Raw genomic sequence first — 20,782 nt, 5'->3', positions numbered from 1 at the left:
TTCCAATTGTAGGCTATTTGGTCAGCTTGTCTTCTCTAGGAATCAAAGTAAACTTTGAGAAGAGAAACTTTCCAAAATATTTTCGCTTTCCAATAACATTTCAAATTTTGTATAATTTGATGTGTTTTGACCGTAATATAAGTCAAAATAAAATACAATATTATTATTAGTTATCCGACGTTACACACCCACAGTTAAACGGTTACTTAAGGAGTATAACGAGAAAAAGTAATTGTTATATCTAGCGAATAGCTTTGAAATTTATATACATATAAAATGAATGATAAATAATAAAAGAAAAGTTAAATTGTTACAATCCATTTACAATTCAATAAGAGGACGATTCCCAAGGTATTTTTGATAGGTTGTATAGACAAAGGTTTTGATCGTTGTTGCTCTTCAGTTGGTAATGGAACATACGAATTATCTTTAGATGAACAGCTGGTAGAAGGCTGGAATTGTTGTGCTTCAACATCTTGGTCATTAATGGAAGTAAAAGTTGCTGGAGCTAAATGTAATAAAAAGGATGTTAAGCTGTTCCAAATTGCTGCTACCAAATGGAACGATCATCCATATATGCGATGAAGCGCAATTCCGTTGATCCAAACATAAGCCAACATCTTAATTCCTTAAATGATAATCGGAATAACCATTATACAAGCACTTACAGTGCCGAAAGTCAAAAACTTTCCCCACATACCATGCAAAGTACTAGCGGCCATCTTTTCTAATACTTTTCCGTTCAGCAATTTACTAATGCTGCCACTACAGAGAGGGTGGCCGCGAATTTTACTTGTAATATCATTAATTACGGTGGGTTGTTCCAACGGGTACATGATTCTGTTTAATAATTCCTTCAAATCTTGTTCGTTGTAGATTCGTCTTGTTGCTAATATCGGGATATATTAATACTTCCACATCATTTCGGTGAAAGGTTTGAAAATATCTGTATCAACTGACCGAGGTAAAAACTTGAATCAATTAGTGTAAAATAATAAAAGGTTAGGCATAGGGAGTTCCATGATTTTTTAAGATTTGGGTTTTTGGTGTCATAAACTTAGTTACGTTATTATGGTTAACTTAACGTAACATCCTTCTCCGAGCAAAACCTGACATCAGTTGGAATAAATTCCACAATATAAACAACCTCGCCTGTAGCAATCGCCATATAACCAGGTCTCTTCATCAGATTATAAGCAAACTGGTCGGGTGACTGATTAACAATTGCTAAAGCGTTTTTAAATATCTCTCAATCTTGTTTGCAGCGTTGGAAAACTATATCTCTATATGAACTCGTAATTAGACTTCAAATATACTTTTCAACCAAAACAAATTTTGAATTGACATAAGCGAATATGTACTAATTGCTCCTTGAAGTTTTCTTCGTTGTAGGAAAAACATTATCTTTAGTAGTCTCATAAATAAACAATTTAGGATGTTTAGTTACGACAATTTCATATCCAAAGACCAACATTTTTGATTTTTGCATAGCGCAAATGTGATCTCCTGAGTGGTTAGGGAACAGATGATATTGTGATTATCGGTGATCAAGGCCAGCTTCATTGTTTAAAGTACATTTGACTCCTGAACGAAGCCTGACTTTATTATTATTTAATTCTACAGAGGCAATGTAGTCTTGAACTGTAATTTTAACTAAACCTTGGACAACAACATTTGACCAAGTTCCATATGCATCAAAATAGTCAGAGACAGTGCAAGCTCCGTCATTTGTCAGTGAACCAGCCAAAAGAATAGGTCTTGTAGTGGTTTTATTAAATATTATGTCTCTAAATATGTGTAAATCATCAAAATACAAAGTACCGGTGTTAAAAAGATCTATACAGCGTTTTTCACTTAACTCGATCATATATTTATTCTTCCGTCTTTAACAATAGAAGAATAGGAATGCATACCGCAATAATGAATTATTTGAGAGAATTGCAGCTTGCATTTTACCACGTGAACGTCTTCGAACAGATTCATTCGTAGTAATTTTACAAATCATTTGGTGGTGTTGGTAGTGTTCGAAGGGATATCACACGGTGCTACATTCAGTAAAGGCACCGTGGTAATATTCAACGATCTGGCTCTAGAATCGTAGACGATAATTCCTTGTCTTTTATATACGAGGTCTGTCCGGAAAGTATCGGGCCTACGTTTATATCTTCGCGTCATAGTGTTCGAGCGACCTCTACCGGACAGAAACGTCAACAGTAAAGCCTAACGAATCTATTGGTTACTTACTGACACCTGCCGGACGTGTAGTTCATGCGCAGCGTGTCTTTGTTTACAGTGCCTTTTTCGCGTTCGTCGGATTTTGATATTATCAAAAATAACTGAAAAACAAGATCAACGAATTTGCATCAATTTTGCTTTCAACTCGAAAAAACGAGTTCAGAAACTATTGAAATAATGCAAAAGGCCTTCGGAAGCGAGTGTATGAGCAAAACACGAATAAAAGAGCAAAACGACAAAAACCGCAGATAATATTGAGCGGGTGCGACTTGTAATTGAACAAGATCGTCGTATGACTGTGCGAGAACTAGAAGAAGATCTTGCGATACCAAAAACTATCATTTCAGAAATTTTAACCGAAAATTTAGGAATGAAACGCGTGTGTGCGAAATTCATCCCAAAATTGCTCACAGCAGAGCAGAAGAACATTCGCTTAGAAATCGCTCTGGACAATCTGGAAATGGCCAATAATGATAATGTGCTTAGAAAAGTTATTACAGGTGATGAATCATAGGTTTATGGTTATGATCTTGAAACAAAATAACAATCTTCACAGTGGAACCATTCTGAATCGCCAAGACCAAAAAAAAGCACGTCAAAGTCGGAGCAATGTTAAGTCAATGTTGATTGTTTTTTTTCGATTGTGAAGGTGTTGTACATCACGAATATGCACCAACAGGTCAGACAATCAATAAAGAATACTACGTTCAAATTTTAAAACGTTTGGGTGATGCAGTAAGAAGAAAACGGCCGCACTTTTGGAAAAGTGGTGACTGGCTTCTCTATCACGATAATGCGCCAGCGCATTCATCCAATCTTGTGCAGCAGTTTTTGAGCAAACACAACATTGCATTGTTTCGACAACCTCTATATAGTCTCGACGTAGCCCCTTGTGACTTTTGGTTGTTTCCAAAACTAAAAAAACCACTCAAAGGACACCGATTCGATGACAAAACAACGGTTGAAAACAATGCGACGAGTGTACTTAAGGCTATCCCTAAAAGTGAGTTCCAGGACTGTTTTGAAAAGTGGAAACATCGATGGAACCGTATTATTAAATCAAGTGGGGATTACTTTGAAGGATGCCACCCACCAGATGATAAAGAATATCGCTAGCACGAAAATATAAAGGCAGGCCCGATACTTTCCGGACAGACCACGTATGAGTGATATTAAAATAATTAGACTAGTGGAAATGATTGTCATTTTGATCGGATTGATAATAAGTTTTGTTTAGTTTTGTAATTAGAAGAAAATATTATTATTTGTTCGTCTATTTAAGTAATATGAACTTATTTAATATTAAGATCCTTAAATAATGAATTGATGTAAAAGATTTTCAAACGATCAGCATGTACGACTTTTGTATTTCTTATCATTTATATTTTTATGTTGTTTTTATGTAAAATAGCAATTATTTTGAACGGTCCAGAGTAATGATCCTCTAATTAACCAGGTTTAGGGCCAGATTTTAAAACCACATAATTTCCTAATTTCAAGTTTTTTAAATTAATATGTTTGTTATATAGTCTATTTAATTTTTCTTTGGATTTTATTAAGTTGTCGTAAGCTAACTTTTAAATCCCAACGAATCGACTCATATGATCTGTTATATAATCCTTGTACGCGGGAAAAATATCTTCTTCTCTTAGTTAATTGTTTGATGGCAAACGAGCTAGACCGCCAAACATTAATTTATACGGGGTAAGTTTAGTGCTTTCTTGTACACAAGTATTATAATTAATCATTGCAAGATCGAGTCAGTGATCCTAATTATTGTCAGCATCTGTATACTGTTTAAGGAATTCAGCTAAAACGTAAAGTGAACGTTCTAATAAATCATTGGATTGAGGTCTAATAGCAATCGGTCTAAGTTTTTTTTATCCTAAATCTTTTAGCAATTTGATTTATTACAGAACTTAAGAAATTCTTCCCTTGATCAGTAAGAATAAGCTTAAAGTCACCGAACATACAAATGAATCTTTTGATATAGACATCGTCTATTGTAGAAGAAATGGGACAGCTAAACAAAATTTGCTTAAATGATCCTGCATGGTTAGAATATATTCATTTCCATCAGAGGTTTTATTTATTGGATTTTCAATATCAATTAAAATTTTTTCAAAAACTGTGGCACATGTGTCAGTATTTACCATCGGTTATTTTGTTTGTTATCTAGTGAGTTTTCTTAATGGGAATTCAAGGCATTGTTGAATTCTTCGTTGTATATCTTCTTTTAAATTTTTCTAATAATAATTTTGACGTATTCTATAAAAGATTTTGGAAAATCCTTGGTGTCAACTTATTGGAGATTTATATAATTCATAAAATATAACGTCTCATAGTTTGGAAGAAACATATTCAAGAGCATCAGTACAAATCGAAATTTTTATTCCACTATCTAGAAACACAATATCTAAAAGGATTTTAATTTTACTCCAGTCTAATTTTTCGATATTTCTACCTTTCGCCAGACAAAAACTATTCCGATTCAAGTGAAGGACTAACAATAAGTCATGTAATACATACGAGGTGTGTTTAAAAAGTAAGGTGACTTTGTATTTTTAAGAAAAAATATTTATTTATTTATCAATATTTATGTTGTCCCCTTCAAAGTAATCCCTCTCAGATACAATACACGTATTATACCGTTATGCCAACGGTTTTTCCAATCCTCAAAGCACTTCTCATAAGCACTTTTCAGTATAGCCTTGAGCTCTTCCAGCGATGCAGTCTTTATCTCTTCAATCGTTGCAAATCTCCGTCCTTTCATAGGTCTCTTTAGTTTTAGGAACAAGAAAAAGTCACGTGGGGCCAAATCCGGTGAATATGGTGGCTGAGGCATGATTGTGGAGTTGTTTTTGGCCAAAAAATCTCTCACAAGCAAAGATGAGTGAGCAGGGGCACTATCGTGATGCAAAAGCCATGAATTGTTTTTCCACAATTCTGGGCGTTTTCTTCGTATTGCTTCTCGCAAACTTCAAGATAATACTATTTATTGACCGTACGTCCATATGGTAAGAACTTCTGATGCACCACGCCATGGTAATCGAAGAAAACAGTGAGCAAAACTTTGACATTTGATCGAACTTGGCGTGCTTTTTTCGGTCTTGGCTCATCTGGGCTCTTCCATTGGGACGATTGGACTTTGGTTTCGATATCATAACCATATACCCATGATTCGCCAGTTATGACCCTTTTGAGTAAATCTGGATCGTCGTTGACGTCATTCAACAGTTCTTGAGTGATGCTCATGCGACGGTTCTTTTGGTCAAAATTTAGCAATTTCGGAACAAACTTCGCTGACACACGTCTCATGCCCAAAACGTTAGAAAAAATTTCATGGCACGAGCCAAGCGATATACCAACATCCTCAGCAACTTCTCTGATAGTGATTCGACGATTTTCCAGAACATTTTTCTTCACTGCTTGAACGTTTTCATCAGTTGTTGACGCGCTTGGGCGTTCAGAGCGAGGCTCGTCATTGGCATCTTCCCGGCCATCTTGGAAGAGTTTGTACCACTTGTAAACATTTTTTTTACTCAGAACAGTTTCACCGTATGCCACCGTCAACATTTCAAGTGTTTCGGAGCACTTTATTTTATTTTTTACACAAAATTTGATGCAAATCCTTTGATCCATATTTTTCACTAGCAAGAAATCACCGAGCACTCAAAACACTTATAACCTTTACGCCTCTCACAACCAAACAAAAAATGCTATACACTTGAAACTTGGTACAGATGTTCGGGAAGAGTGTACCAACATAACAAAACAAAAAAATCGATAATCGAAAGTACGTTGCCCGTGAAATTTGAAAAGTCACCTTACTTTTTGAACACACCTCGTAATCACCATAGGAATGGATAAACTTTATAAAATGATGGATGTCCACGGGGACAGAATTTACAAATTAAGCATTCAAATGTGACAAAAATTCGAGAAATTAGAAAATGAGAATGTTCGACTGGAATACATGATTTCAGTACAATCGCTTGGAAGAATGCCAGAGGCAAAACTGGACCATTACATCAAAAGCTTAGAAAGACTACTTGAAATTATTCATGTGTTAAAAAAAGGCAAAGTACATCCGGACCTTATAGACTCTAACATGTTGCATCAAATAGCGAACAATATAAAATTTATTGTAACAGACCTTGATTTCCCGATTCCAACTGAACACCTCAGAATCGAGGAATCATTAAAATGCCCAGCATTAATGCAATCCAGTGAGAAGAGAAGACGTACATTGTCGCCTATTTACCTCTAGTCAACAGAAACTACTATTATTTATACTGTCTGCACTCATTATTGATACCACAATTGCCGAGCTCAACTGAAAAATCAGAATATATTAGGCACAGATACCCGTACTTGACATTAAGTTCGGATCAAAAACTGTATATACAGATGAATGACCATTCGTCACAAAGTTGTATGCGAACACTCTATATTTTCATATGTCCAGTAGGAGGACCTCTCTTCGATACTAATTTAAATAGAAACTGTGAATTAGGGATGTTATTGCAGCCATCTAGTCATGAACTATACCATTGCGATATAGTACTAAAAATACAACGAATAACTGATTGGAATTATATATCAATGGATGGTTCATGGATATTCTCAGCTTACCGATAAGACACGATTCGAATCGTTTACCCGAATCGAATGGACCAAAAAATCCAAATACAAGGGGTAGGGATACTAAGAATTGCTCAGGGATGCATCGGATATATTAAGGATGCAACTTTGCTTATGGAAGGGAGCAAAGATAATACGGATGTTTACCTATACCAACCAAACTTGACCCTCAATTTGACAAACCTCTTTCCGATGTTAACTTATTTATCTAAAACAGATATAAAACTAGAAGAATGGATCCCACAAAGTAAAACTTGGACCAGTCAAGAAAAGACATTAAACGATATTATGGAAAAGACAGTAATGATACGAAATCATAAGAAAATCACAACATCCTAATCAGGACTAATTTATAGAGGATTTAGCATTAATATCATGATCATAATAAATAATTATCAGTATAATTTATAAATGCTGCGTCGCACGCACGAGAGTCTTGACTAATGCCACAACACACGAATTATCTCACGTGCATGCATCAAAGTCGTCTGAACACAAATCACCGGACCTCCGACACAGATCAGTTTTCCCTAGCCTTGCACTGACCACAAATAAACAAACACCTACCCGGATATCCGAAGAACAATCTACTAAGCAAATTTAAACCGAAACTTTCCATATTCAAACTTCAAAAAAACCGAAACTCTCCGCGACTAAACCTAATTATATATTATAATTATATATATATATATTACTATATATATTACTAATTATATATATATATATATATATTACTATACCGTTGATAAGATCTGAGAATTCTTCGGTTTTACAAACCCAGACAGCGGAGTCTGTATGAAAATTAACCAATAATTTATTAATCATTTGTTTCAGTACTTAATACCATCATGAGTGACGTATCGGAGCATTTGATCATAGATCCAACATGCATCAAGATACGATACTTAAGACATAAGTCGCTGAGAGAACTTGTAACACGGTTAGAAAACATTGGACCCATAGAGGAATTTCATTTGCTGCGAAATCTCACTAATAATAGTACAAAAATTATTCTATGTAAATTTGCTAAGATTAAACATGGAATAGAAGCAAGGAAAATAAAAAATTTGAACCTGAATACGATAAACCGGACCCGCATTGAGAAACCAAGAACATCGAGAACAAACAATACAAGACCTACGGAGAAAACCAGATTATTTTGTCGACTTCCCTGGACGATTGAAGAAAACTATAAGGAAATATCTTTTTTCCAACATTTCGTACAATTTTGACCTTTATTGTATCATAAAGTGGTGCGAGACAACAAAGGAGCTTTCACTATTGGATATGCTCAATACAAAGCTGCTGACGCGACAACGACCTTAAGGGAATGTGATCCTGTCTACGGTGCTAGGTATGCTGAGATATGAAAAAGAAGATGGGATCAAAGTAACGAAATGAGACATCACTGGCTTTGTGACGAATGGATAGATGCATCAATCTACGAGGACCATGATACTACTTGTCGGTGGCAACACCAGAAGAATTTCAGGGAAGGAAAGAACAAAATACAATACCCTAAGTCAGAAGTAAGGAAAGTAAATAATACAAATTCGACCAAAACAAACCGGTCTGGCACGAAAATAGTCAAAGATGCTTCTATGGACCTTGTCACGCTTACGGAAAATAAACTACTGGACCCTATTCTTAATCCACAGGCGATCTTACGAAAAACACAACGAGTTGACTCCACAGAAAAAGATGTAGGAACAGGAATCGACCTTGAAGATAAAAGATATTTAGAATCAGCTGACAGCGATATCTGAAACAAAGCTAAATGAAAATATTTGTGATTCTCACCTTGTTCTTGAAAACTATAAATGTTTCCGAAATGACCGTGGAGGCAAGGAGGATGAAGCCATCGGTTTTTATGTTCGTGCTCATCTTAATGTAAAGATTTTAATTACTCCATAAATAATTTTTGATAATACTCCGAAATAATAAATAATAACTGTAAACTTTTATTTGCCATTCTCTATTAACGTCTTACTGCGCATATACCTACATTTTTCTTCGATAGTATTGCTCCTTTTCTTCTTTTATATAAGGATTTAGTCATCACTATTGACTTTAATTCCTATATTACCTCTCAACTTTCACAAGCCTGTTCACTTCGAGATCTCATCGACATACGAAGTCTGTCCCAAAAGTATCTGACCTAGGTTCATATCTTCGTGCGAAGAGACTGAGGCGACCTCTGGAGACCAGCAACTCCTAACCTCGTCAGTAGCTCGAGAGAGTTCGTCGCAATTCGGTTATTGCTAAAAATGGCAGAACGAACCGAACAGCAAATTTGCATCAAATTTTGCTTTAATCTCGGTAAAAGTTAAGTAGCAACTATTGAAATGTTGCACAAAGTCTTTAACAATCTTCGCAGTGGAAGCTTCCATCCGAACCTCGGCCGAAAAAAGCCCGACAAAGTCGAAGCAACATCAAGTCAATGTTGATTGTTTTTTCAATTATAAGGGTGTTGTGCACCACGAATATACTCCTACAGACCAGACAACCAATAAAGTACTACATTGAAGTTTTGAAAAGATTGCGTGATACAATCAGGAGAAAATGACCGCAACTTTGGGAAACCAGTGACTGGCTTCTTCATCGCAATGCTCCAGCGCACGTATCAAACTTTGGGCAGCAGTATTTACTGAAACAGAGTGCTGCACCGATCCACTGGCCTTCATACAGTCCCGATATAGTTTCCCGAGACTTTTGGTTGTTTCCAAGATTGAAAATGCAGCTTAAAGGACATCGATTCGACGATAAAGTGTCCGCTGAAATGAATGCAACGAATGCACCGAAAGCGATTCCGATGTCTTTCAAGAGTACTTTAATAAGTGGAAATATTGATATAAGTGTCTTGGTCATTCAAACGGGGACTACTTGGAAGGATGCCCCCCTCCCCGCCCCGGATGGCCAAGATTAAATCAAGTGCCGAGAAATCGAGGTAGATGGATACTTTTGTGACAGACCTCATAAATTCCTTTAAAATGGTGTCGCTTTTAACCAACTCATATTCCAAATGCAGATAAAGGCTCTATTACACACAGAACCGTTGATCTATTTGTAGTAAAGCGTACCACAGTTATTTAGGATTTTTCACAATTTCTCTCACCTTTCATCCAATCCCATGACTTAACAGGGTCTTCAAATCTTTGTTACACTTTTTATGAAACGCAAAAAACCTTTTTTTCGTGATAACTTCAGAGACTGGACACGGCTGCCCTCAATAAAACTATACTACTTAAGCTCTCCCAGCATCATGACTTGCCTTCCTTCTCTACCATTATTTTATCCTCAGTAGACATTTTAGAGCGTACCTTTACTTCATCTGTACTTGTGGCATTTGACGGACTTGCTCCGAAACGTGGTATAAAAATCTGATCAAAGAAAAAACCATGGGTTTCAGATGAAATTCGCTCACGCATACGCGTACGAAATGCTGTTTTTAGACGCGCCAAGAAATCCGGAAATCCTTCTGTCTTCCTCCATTATAAACCCTAAGAGCTTCCATACCTGATCAATTTGACATTGCAAAAAACAACTTTATATCTTCCAGGCTTTAAGCTGAACAGCCAAAAGTAAAATGGCGTGTGCTTCATGATATTTGAATCGCAAACATATTATTACCCTGGACGCTTTTATTTTTCTCAGCTGATATACTCAACGGCCATTACAAAACGAGTAATAAATTAATTTCCAGCCATAACATCAGAAAAGCTTAACGATATCTGCAAGCTTCCTCCAATGAATATCTCTACATTTCCATCTTTTTGTCTAAGAATAGTAACATTAAAAGAGGTTAAGGATAAAACTGAGACTTTGACCTCTGATAAAAAGGGCCTTGATGATTTAACAATAAGAATGCTGGCTCTCAGTTCCGAAGTTCTTGCTTTTCAGCTCATTGCAATCATGAATAAATCCATTTACACTTCCACCTTTCTAAACGTGTAGAAAAAGACTATTTATTCGCCCTCTCTCTAAGACAAAAGTTTCACTTTTACCCTCTGATACTAGACCAATTACTTAACTCTCGGACCCTTCAAAATATTCAAAAATACTTGAACGTATTATACATAAACAACTTTTAAATTATATAGAAAGCAATAATCTTCTTGACCCCAGACAAGCAGGATTTCGCAAGCTCCACTCCACAGAGACAGCTCTGGTGAGACTTTTTGATAATGTCAGATTTGTAAGTGAAAAGAAGAAAATCACTATTCTGATCTTATTTAATTTTTCCAAGGCAATTGACTCTATACCTCATGACCTGCTGATTCGGAAACTGAGAGCTTTCAACTTTAGAAATTAATCTCTCCAGTGGTTTTTTAACTATATTATGGACAAGCTTCCTCAACTTCTTTTAATGTTACTATTCGTAGGTAAAAAGATGGAAATGCAGAGATATCCATTGGAGAAAGCTTGCAGATATCTTTAAGCTATTCTGATGTTATGGCTGGAAATTAATTTACTACTCGTTTTGTAATGGTCGTTGAGAATATCAACTGAGAAAAATAAAAGTGGCGAGGGTAATAATTTGAAGAAGTCATCGATCAGGCTGGCAATATATTACAAAGGGTGCAGGCCCGGATCAGAGTCCCCATGGACAGCGTCCTCGGACCTCTGCTGTTTTCAATGTTTATAAATTTTCTTCCTAGAGTTTTATGCTGAACACGAATCCGGCTTCGAAATTGCTCTATCGCGTTTCCCTTTTTGAGATATCTTAAAAGTATAACAAGCATATTCTTTGGATATATTTGAGCTTTTACTACATCACAGGAAATTCTTTTTCGATAACTGACTCATACCGTCTAAAAGTACAGCTCTTACCTTTCAAAACCTATTTTTCATATTTGGAATATGTTTTTTTTTCTCATTGAGATATTGTCAATTAGAGTTAAATATTTTAGTGGTATCTTAACATTGCACAGGACATTGTTTTGTCTTAGCTGATACTCCAAACTTTGCAGATGACAGTGTAAGGATATAAGGGTTTTTTGATTTGATAATCATGAATCCAAGGTCCTTTGACCTCTATTACGTCAAGTTCAAGGTCATTTAAGGTTCAAATCGCTGTTAATAAAAAAAAATGTGAAAAAAATTAGATATATATTTTTTGGATCGATGAATTTGAATATATCATTTGCTTGACCTTACAAAGTCATGTAGAGGTTAACTAAAGCATATTTAAGGATAAGTTCAACGTTAATTTTAAAAAACCTTTAAGAAAAATATGAACAAATTTATATTAAGGTTTTTTGGATCACTGTTCACAAATTTGAGTATGGTTGACCTCTATTATGTTAAATTCAAGGCTATACAAATGATTCAATGTAAAACACGAGAAACGTCTGAAAAGAGTTAAATGTATATTTATTGAATCTTAGAATTCAAGTATATCATTTGCTCATACCTTCTGAATACCCTGATCCACTCGAATACCCCTTAATTAATACCACTTGCACACCCCCTGATCAACACCTTTCGCATATTACTGAATAACCCCTTGATATCACCTTGATAACCCCTAAATAACCCCTCGATAAACCCAGTACAGGTAAATCTAATTTTGCATGACATGAGAAACGCTTTTTCTCATTCACCTTTTTTAGTGTAGTTGGAGATTTTAGCACTACAACGGTCAATCGAATCATCGTAGTAGAGACTAATTTCAACGTTTCTACTGGCAATCGAGTGCAAATATTCTTGGCAGTTCTTTTTAGAATAGTCGGGAGTTTTTTTTCATTCTTAGTTTTTCTTATTCTGATCAATTTTGGCTGGATATTTATTTTTTTACATAAAAACATTCCTGTCACTGCTTATTGTCTTCGAGTTATCCAAATCAAATCGACGTTAAAAGAATGATCCAGACAAGTTCTGTTATATTTGAAGGTTATATACACATACTATCTCGAAGCAAAGTAGAAATACAACAGATTTCTATGAAAGGTGTATACAAGAATTATTTCTGTTATTCCATTACGGAGGTCGAAGAAAATTTGTCATTTTTGTCGTTTAATATTAACACGGTGGAATAAAGATGGATCTAACTCACAAAAATTTCCTTTCTGTTCCCCCACTATTCGGCGTGAACTACGTGGTCATGATGAATGTTCTTTCTGTTTGATTGATCTGACAGGTTTTAATACTAAAAATAAATCTTTTATATCTTATTTCAATATCTTTTCCGTTATAAAGTCAATTTTACAGGAATCTTCTGACTTTGAAGAGGACTGCCCCTCGAGAAAAAAGCATTTTCGCCTGGATCTTCTAAGAACTTAGAGCAAATAAGAAACATCAAGAAAGAAGGTGAACAAGCAGATGAAAGTGTATATTTCGATACAAATGAATCTCCTTAATTGTTCACGCAAGCTCTTCTGAAGAATTCGGTCAAAGAGTTAGATCTGCCCAAGAATAGATCTACTTCTAGGTTCCACATTGAAAGAGATGAATCTACTGTCTTTAGGAACGACTTTTTCTTAGTAGAGAAACAGAGAGCAAAAATATATTGAACTTTTTAAAGAGGAAGATCACTTGACTTACTGTCATAACGTGAATGGCTTGATGATGAAATTAGGCTTAATCTAGAACTCTTCTAAATTGCGTCTCTTTGTGGATACTTCCAAAAGAAGTTTAAAAGCAGTTGTTTTTAACAATCGCAACAAATAAGTTCCAATTCTTGTTGCTCATTCAGCGTATTTAAAAGAGTCTTATAAGAATATGCAAGTAGTGTTAGAAAAAATCAAATTTGACCAACATACGAGGTCTGTTAAAAAAGTTTCGCGAATTTTGTATGTTTTCAAAAATTTTTTATTTATTCATGAATATCTATTTTATCTCCTTCAAAGTAATCCCCCTGGGATATAATGCACTTGTGTTAACGTTTCTTTCAATCCTCGAAGCGCTTAAAATAGTACATTACGAAACAAGAAACTCTTTCCCGAAAATATGCCGTACCATATTTTTTGATACGACGTGTGGAAAGTGCGATTTTCAACACACGTTTTTTGTCGAGCGTGCGGGAAAAAATGCACTTTCCGTACGGAGTGTCGAAAAAAATCATTTTTTGTGACCTTCAGCTCCTCCTTCGATACGATCTTTATCTCCTCAGTCGTGGCATAGCGTCGTCCTTTCATGGGCCTTTTCAGTTTTGAAAAAGGGAAAGTCACAGGGGGCCAGGTCTAGGGAATACGGTGGCTGCGGCACTATTACTATGTTGTTTTTGGCCAAATATTTGTGCACAAGTAATGATGTGTGAACAGGGGCGTTATCATGGTGCAAAAACCACGTTTTGTTCTTCCACAAATAGGATGTTTCTGGCGGATTGCTTCGCGCAAATTACGCATAACTTGTAGGTAATATTCCTTATTAACCGTTATACCCTGTGGCAAGACCTCATGATACACCATACCCCTGTAATCGAAAAAAACTGTGAGCAAAACCTTCACGTTCGACCTAACTTGGCGCGCTTTTTTCGGTCCTAGCTCATGTGGCAGCTTCCATTGGGATGATTGAGCTTTGGTTTCCACATCATAAATATAAACCATGATTCATCGCTAGTTATGATCCTCTAGAGCACATTTGGGTCGTCACGGACCGAGTCCAACATCTCCTGAGCAATGTTAACGCGATGCTGTTTTTGGTCGAAATTGAGCAGTTTTGGCACGAATTTCGCGGCGACCAGACTCATGCCCAAATCATTGGTTAAAATTGAGTGGCATGAGCCAATCGACATGTTTAGATCCTCAGAAACTTCTCTAACGGTGATTCGACGATTGGCCAATACTATTTTCTTCACTTTATCAATGTTTTCATCTGTTGTTGAGATGCTCGGGCGTCCGGCACGTTGTTTGTCGTTCACATCTTCTCGGCCCTCTGAGAACATTTTGTACCAGCGATAAACGTTGCTTTAGTCCAAGGTAGCTTCACCATATGCCACAGTCAACATTCGGAATGCACTTTATTTTGTTTTTCACACAAAATTTGATACAGATTCTTTGATCCATTTTTCAGAATAGGCAAAATTCGAAGACGAGCAAAAACACATCCAAGCAAAACAGCTGTCAATAATTAACTAAACATTCAAAATGGCCGACCTTGTCAGCATAAGTAAGGGACATGAGTACTAACATAACGCTATAAAAAAATCAAAAATCAAATTTACGTAGCCCGTGGAAATTCAAAATTCGCGATACTTTTTGAACAGACCTCGTAAATGGCTTGTATGCGGTGATTTAAAGGTCATCCTTTTTAGATAACAATTAGGGTACGCTAAATTTTCCTATTATATTTTTTTGTGATTTATTAGAGCTACTACAGATCACTGATAAAAGTTTGATTGGCCATTACGTGAGCCTATTGATCCAGGATCACTCAATGTTTTAAAGAATCCGTTTTGTAATCCAATACCCATCCTCTGCCCATTAAATTAAGATTGATAAAGCAATTCGTCAAAGCATTCGATCAAAGTGGGAAATGTTTTAAGTATGTACTAGATAAATTCCCAGGTTTATTTGATGGAAAGATAAAGGAAGGAATTTTCGCAGGCCCTGACATAATAAAATTGATAACATCGAAGAATTTTGAACCTACAATAATGATAAAAAAACGTACGGCATTAATCAATTTTAAAGATTTAACAAAGTAGAAAACTATCAAACACTAGTTAAGAATATGCTTACTAGTTCCAAACTATTAGGGTGCAACATGAGCTTGAAGGTACATTTTTTTAAGTCTCATTGAGATTCTTTCCCTGAAAATCTGGGAGATTTGAGCGAAGGGTAAGGAGAAAGATTTCACCAAGACATCCAGGAAATGGAAAGAAGGATCAAGGATAATGAAACAAGAGCATATTGGCAGATTCTTCTTTGGATTAAGTTGAAACATGCTCAAACATCACTCAGATGCAACCATACGAGCTCGCTCATTATGAGCTGTAAGCAAATGCGCCACCCATCTTATGATGATGATGATCTGACCTTAAGTTGACGTGATAAAGGTCAAACGACCTCGGATTCATGACCAGCGACTCAAAAAACTCTTATATATCCTTACAATGTCATCTACAAGCTCTGATGCATAGACTTAGATAAAACAATGATGTAGGCGATGTTCAGATATCACTAAAATACTTACTGACAATATCTCTATAAAAAAACAGATATTCTCAATCTGAAAAATGGATTTTGAGTGAAATAGAAGAGTTGTACTTTTAGATGGTATGAGTCATTTTCAAAAAGAAATTTTCTCATGATGTAATAAAAACTCCAATATAACCAAAAAACATGTCTTTTACACTTTTAGATTAGGATATTTCGAAAGTATGACGTGATAGAGCAATTTCGAGGTTGGGTTTGTGTGCAACGTATCGAAATAATTCAGGATACATTACTGGTATTTTTAGAGAAATTTTATGTTGACCTGTGTAATCAATGCCTGTCACCTAAAAATTTAATTTTGCCACTTTTGTATGTAATAAAATAGAATCCCGCGTTGTAATACATACATATATACATACATACATATGTGTGTGCATGTGCATGCGTGCATGTGTGTGTTTGTATACCTTTTTCTATGTAATTTTTTGGGACCCATCCTGGTAAGTCTTCTTCTTCAGGAACTATCGGTTTGATTGCTGCCGTACATGACATCAATCTGCCAAATTGAGAAAATTCCTCTTGTTCTGGTGGTGGAGGTGGAGGGAGTGGAGGACTGTGCGTTCCACCACTGGACTGATTAGATATTCTGACTGGATAGTGTCCTCCACAATCCGTAGAATCGCTGGTTGCAGGTAACGGAGATGGCGGAGCTATAACCATGAATTAAGAATTTTATTTTATTCAATAATTTTCAATAATATATTCTTATAAATAATTCAATTTTTAGTTTTAAAGAGTCATTAGCAGATAAACTGCCTCACTATTGAAAAAAATATATTCTCTTTGTAAAATATATTCATGAGCATGTGTCACCATCTGTGCTGTTACGATTGATAATAGCTGCAAGCTACAAGCACAAATTTATATTTATGTCATGCAAACATTAATTTGAAAAATAACACAGGCCGACAAAATTTGATGAAAGTCGAAATCCAGAGACCAGACCTAGTATACCTGAAGGAATTTTATGAACTGAATCCAGATCTAGCCTCAGAATTGATCCATCACCCCCAATTTCAGAGTAACATAAAAGTGCAAGAAAGACGGTTTTTTGCTGTTTTTAACTCTTCTATCGTTAATTTCCATTTTAGTCAAAAACTGGGAAAAGCATTCGAAAGAGCAAGTTGTCTACTTTAAAAAACACTACCTAATTTTTTCAATTAAAATTTTTAAAGCGGAGATATCGCTCTTTGAAATAGAAAAAAAAGTATAGGATTCTTGGAATGTAAACTTGGGGGTTAGCCTTTCATGGGTGTAAAGAATCTAGGGTTCTTGAGGTTTGGGTTTAATGTTAACTTATCGGAGTGTAATGAGTTCATATTATTCGTGACTTTGAATGTTCATAATTCTTGTTTCATGCATGTTGTACATTATTGGATAACTCAGCAATTGGGATTCATGATTTGATGCCAAAGAATTTATTAAATGTTAAATGAATTTATTAAATTTTTATGATTATAAGTGTTGTTTGAGTCGATTGCATTATTAAATGGAATTTACAGATTATATATGAATCAATAATCTATTTTTACACACTGTGACGGTGAACGTCTTATTAGCGCTAACAGTCCAACCATGCGGCTGCCGGCGAGGGCAGCACCAGCCGGTTGGGGCGAAATATACTGAGGGAATTCGGTACGAGACGAGACGGAACGCGCGCGTTTGAAAACGAACCAGTCGAGGATTAATACCCGATCGCAGAGCAGCGCAGAAATTATAATTGGTGTTTTCCGAGTTATCCTGAGTGCCGATACGAGCCGACCTGGAAGTACAGCAGCGGTGCCTTCTCCCGTTTTGAAAGTGTGCGTGCAAGTGTGCGTGAGCGGAGAGTTTCGCCATCGAGGGCGAAACCGTAAACGTGGGATACCATCGCCCGCAGATAAACATTGCCGAAAGACTAGCGTGTGCCGTACGAGTCTCCATCACCTCACTTGTTACTCGTGCGAGCGTTAATAAGGTAAGCTGGCCAGCTTGATTTCGCGGTTGCTAAATAATTGCTAATAACTAATCTTTCGTGCTCCGTAAGAAGCGTGCATGTAATAACTCGGCGAACAAAGAGTGGCGAGCGATCCGACACTGCATGTTATTGTTGCGCGCGCGCGTCTTGTAAACATAAATACGCGGGCCGAATACAGTGTAGCATTAAGAGGCAATAAACGATCTCGCTTGTAATATTGAACGTAATTCTAATATTGTTATTTCTCAATAGTAGATGGTTGGTTGACTGACACCCATTCCCTCCTGCTCCCCGATTGTCGAATTTAAACGTGTAGATAATCTCGCGCGCTCTTCGATACGATCGCGCGCTCTTCGATACGATCGCGCGCATAAATTAAATAAACGGATAGCTACCCCGTTACAACACCTCAAATCATTTTAAATGTAGTTTATAAGTACCATTGAAAACTCAAACTTGCCTATTTCAATTAACCCTTTAACGTGCAAAAGGCCAAAATTTTAACGTCAACTTCAAGCTCGGGCCTTTCAATTACAACCCGTGTGGAAAAAATATTGGGTGTATAAAGGTCTCATCTTTCAAATAGCATCGTCAGATTTATCAATAAATGAGCACAAATTGTTTATTTTTTAACAATAAACAAAAAAATGGAGATTTTCGATTTTTTTTTTAATGAATTTTGTTTAATGAATTTTTACTATGTTCTCGGCTTTGACAAACTTGGATTTTTATTGTTAACCAATTCAAAATGGCGCCCGAATGCCTGAAATTATTGCAAAATCACAGTAATATGTACTTTTGAAGTATAATCAAAGTTTTAGCGGAAAAAATGACTTTTCTGAGTCTTGTGACAATAAATTGGATGCATATTAGCAAAATTAGCTAAGGAAATTAATTTTCAAGATGGCGGCCGCGTCAGCTAAAATAACTTACACAGTTTTATAGGGACCGAGAAAAGCTCCTGGTGCCTTCTAGTGGCTCAAACAGAAAAACTATTGGCGTAACAATAACATACGATTAGTACGTAAATTATATTATAAAATTATCTAATTAAAAAAGAGCTTTTATACATAGTTGACAATAATGTAATAGGGTTGTGCAACCAAATTCTCAAATAAAAAAAAATAAAAAATCGTGAATATCTCTTCCACAAAATATGATTAGATTAACGTAAATCATAGATATAAGGTTATGTATCTATGTTTACGTCGCGAATGCAAGTGCACCGGCACTTTTAATAAATTAGTTAATAGTTAACCATGTTTTTATGTACTAATACAAATTTATTTAACAGTTTATAAGTAGAAAATAGCCTTAATAATGAAGGTAATTCCAACAGTTTCTTTGCAGGTAGATATTTAAAAGCATGACTTCTATAATTATAAAAACAGGTTTTACTACATTAGATCATAGTATTCAGTTTCAAAAGCAAACACAGCCAAAAGGAGAAGCGTTGGCAAAGGCTGGTCATCTTCGAGACGTCACCGAGTATAGAAAAAATGGAATTAGTTATTTAATCAAGGTTAATGTTATAAGGCAAGTCAATGTAAGCGCAACACCGTACACAGTTAGTTTTAGTGTAATTGTTCAAGGTTTATTTTTATACTGAAATAATGTCAAAAAATATATTTCTGAATAATTATTTTGTAGATAAATCCACAACGCATAGTGTGCAATGTTTCATGTAATTGTGTTTACAACCAAAGTGGAAAGTGCAAACATGTGGCAGCATTCATTTATTATATTAATAACGTTGAAAGCTTGAGCAAGACAAGTTTCGAACAGCAATGGGAAAATCCGACTGCTCGACAATATGTACAGGAAAGATATTCCAAAGGACGCAGTTTTTCTATGATGTTTCCACCTATACCAAAGAAAGCTGATATTAAACCACTGCCTGTGGATGTTTCAGAACTAAAAGGTCCATCAACGTTGAAACAAATTTTACTTGTAGATGAAGAAAGCCACAAATAAAATTCTAAAAACATTGCCTTGCAACGTAAAAAAGAAGAAGAAGAGAAAAAACAAAAATACTCAGAGTATGTACAAATAATGTTGCAACTTCGAGAAGTCCACAATATTTATAAGGAAGTTATTAGTATACAAGACGAGATGAAAGACTTCTATGAAAAGTACGTTGTACTTCAGTCACAAAATAAAATAATAGAATTATGTTTTAATACACTATATCAATCAAAATCTGATGTATGGTATTCAGCTAGAAGATTGCGAATATCTGCAAGTACAAATGTTCATACCATTAAGTCAAGAAAAGTGCGGATTATCGATTCTATTGTAGAAGACATGCTGTACCCTAAGAAAGTAAGCACTCCGGCTATCAATTACGGAAATAGAAATGAAACTAGGGCTCGTAAATTGTATGAGCTTTTATGTAATGTCCAGGTGCAAGAGTTTGGTCTAATTGTTGCCCAAGATCAGCCATGGTTATGTGCATGTCCTGACGGAGCTGTGATAGCAGATGATTTTATTGCTAAGCTCGTTGAAATTAAGTGTCCTTATAAATGTACCAAGAAACCTGTTGTGAATAGTGAAACAAAAGAGGTTAATGTAAGTTACTTACAGATAGATGGTAATGGTACTGTTAGTTTAAAAGAAAGCTCAGTTTATTATACACAATACCAAGTGCAAATGTATGTAACTGGTACTGAAGAATGTGATCTGTTCATGTATCCTCCAATCAAAGATGGATGTTATTAAGTGACTGTACGTAGAAATGATTCATTTTAAAAAAAAGTGATATCAAAGAGTGAAAATTTTTATTTTAAGC

The 20,782-nt window shown here is 35.6% G+C and overlaps 1 protein-coding gene across 2 annotated transcripts in view; it reads right to left on the bottom strand.

Moving 5' to 3' along the window:
* LOC131668484 (abl interactor 2) overlaps nt 1-20,782 on the bottom strand; it is a 335,854-nt gene that overhangs the window by 73,330 nt on the left and 241,742 nt on the right. The window contains exon 4 of one of the 2 annotated variants that reach the window (XM_058942699.1): nt 16,445-16,687. The exons of the other annotated variant lie outside the window; for it this stretch is intronic. Coding sequence (XP_058798682.1) covers nt 16,445-16,687 — 243 coding nt within the window. The remainder of the gene's footprint in view (nt 1-16,444; nt 16,688-20,782) is intronic. 2 annotated transcript variants of the gene reach the window in all.

Source organism: Phymastichus coffea, unplaced genomic scaffold, assembly GCF_024137745.1.
Source record: "Phymastichus coffea isolate CEN01 unplaced genomic scaffold, Cenicafe_Pcof_1.1 PCOF00006, whole genome shotgun sequence".
Classification (NCBI taxonomy): Eukaryota; Metazoa; Arthropoda; class Insecta; order Hymenoptera; family Eulophidae; genus Phymastichus; species Phymastichus coffea.
This window is presented reverse-complemented; position numbering and strand designations above follow the sequence as displayed.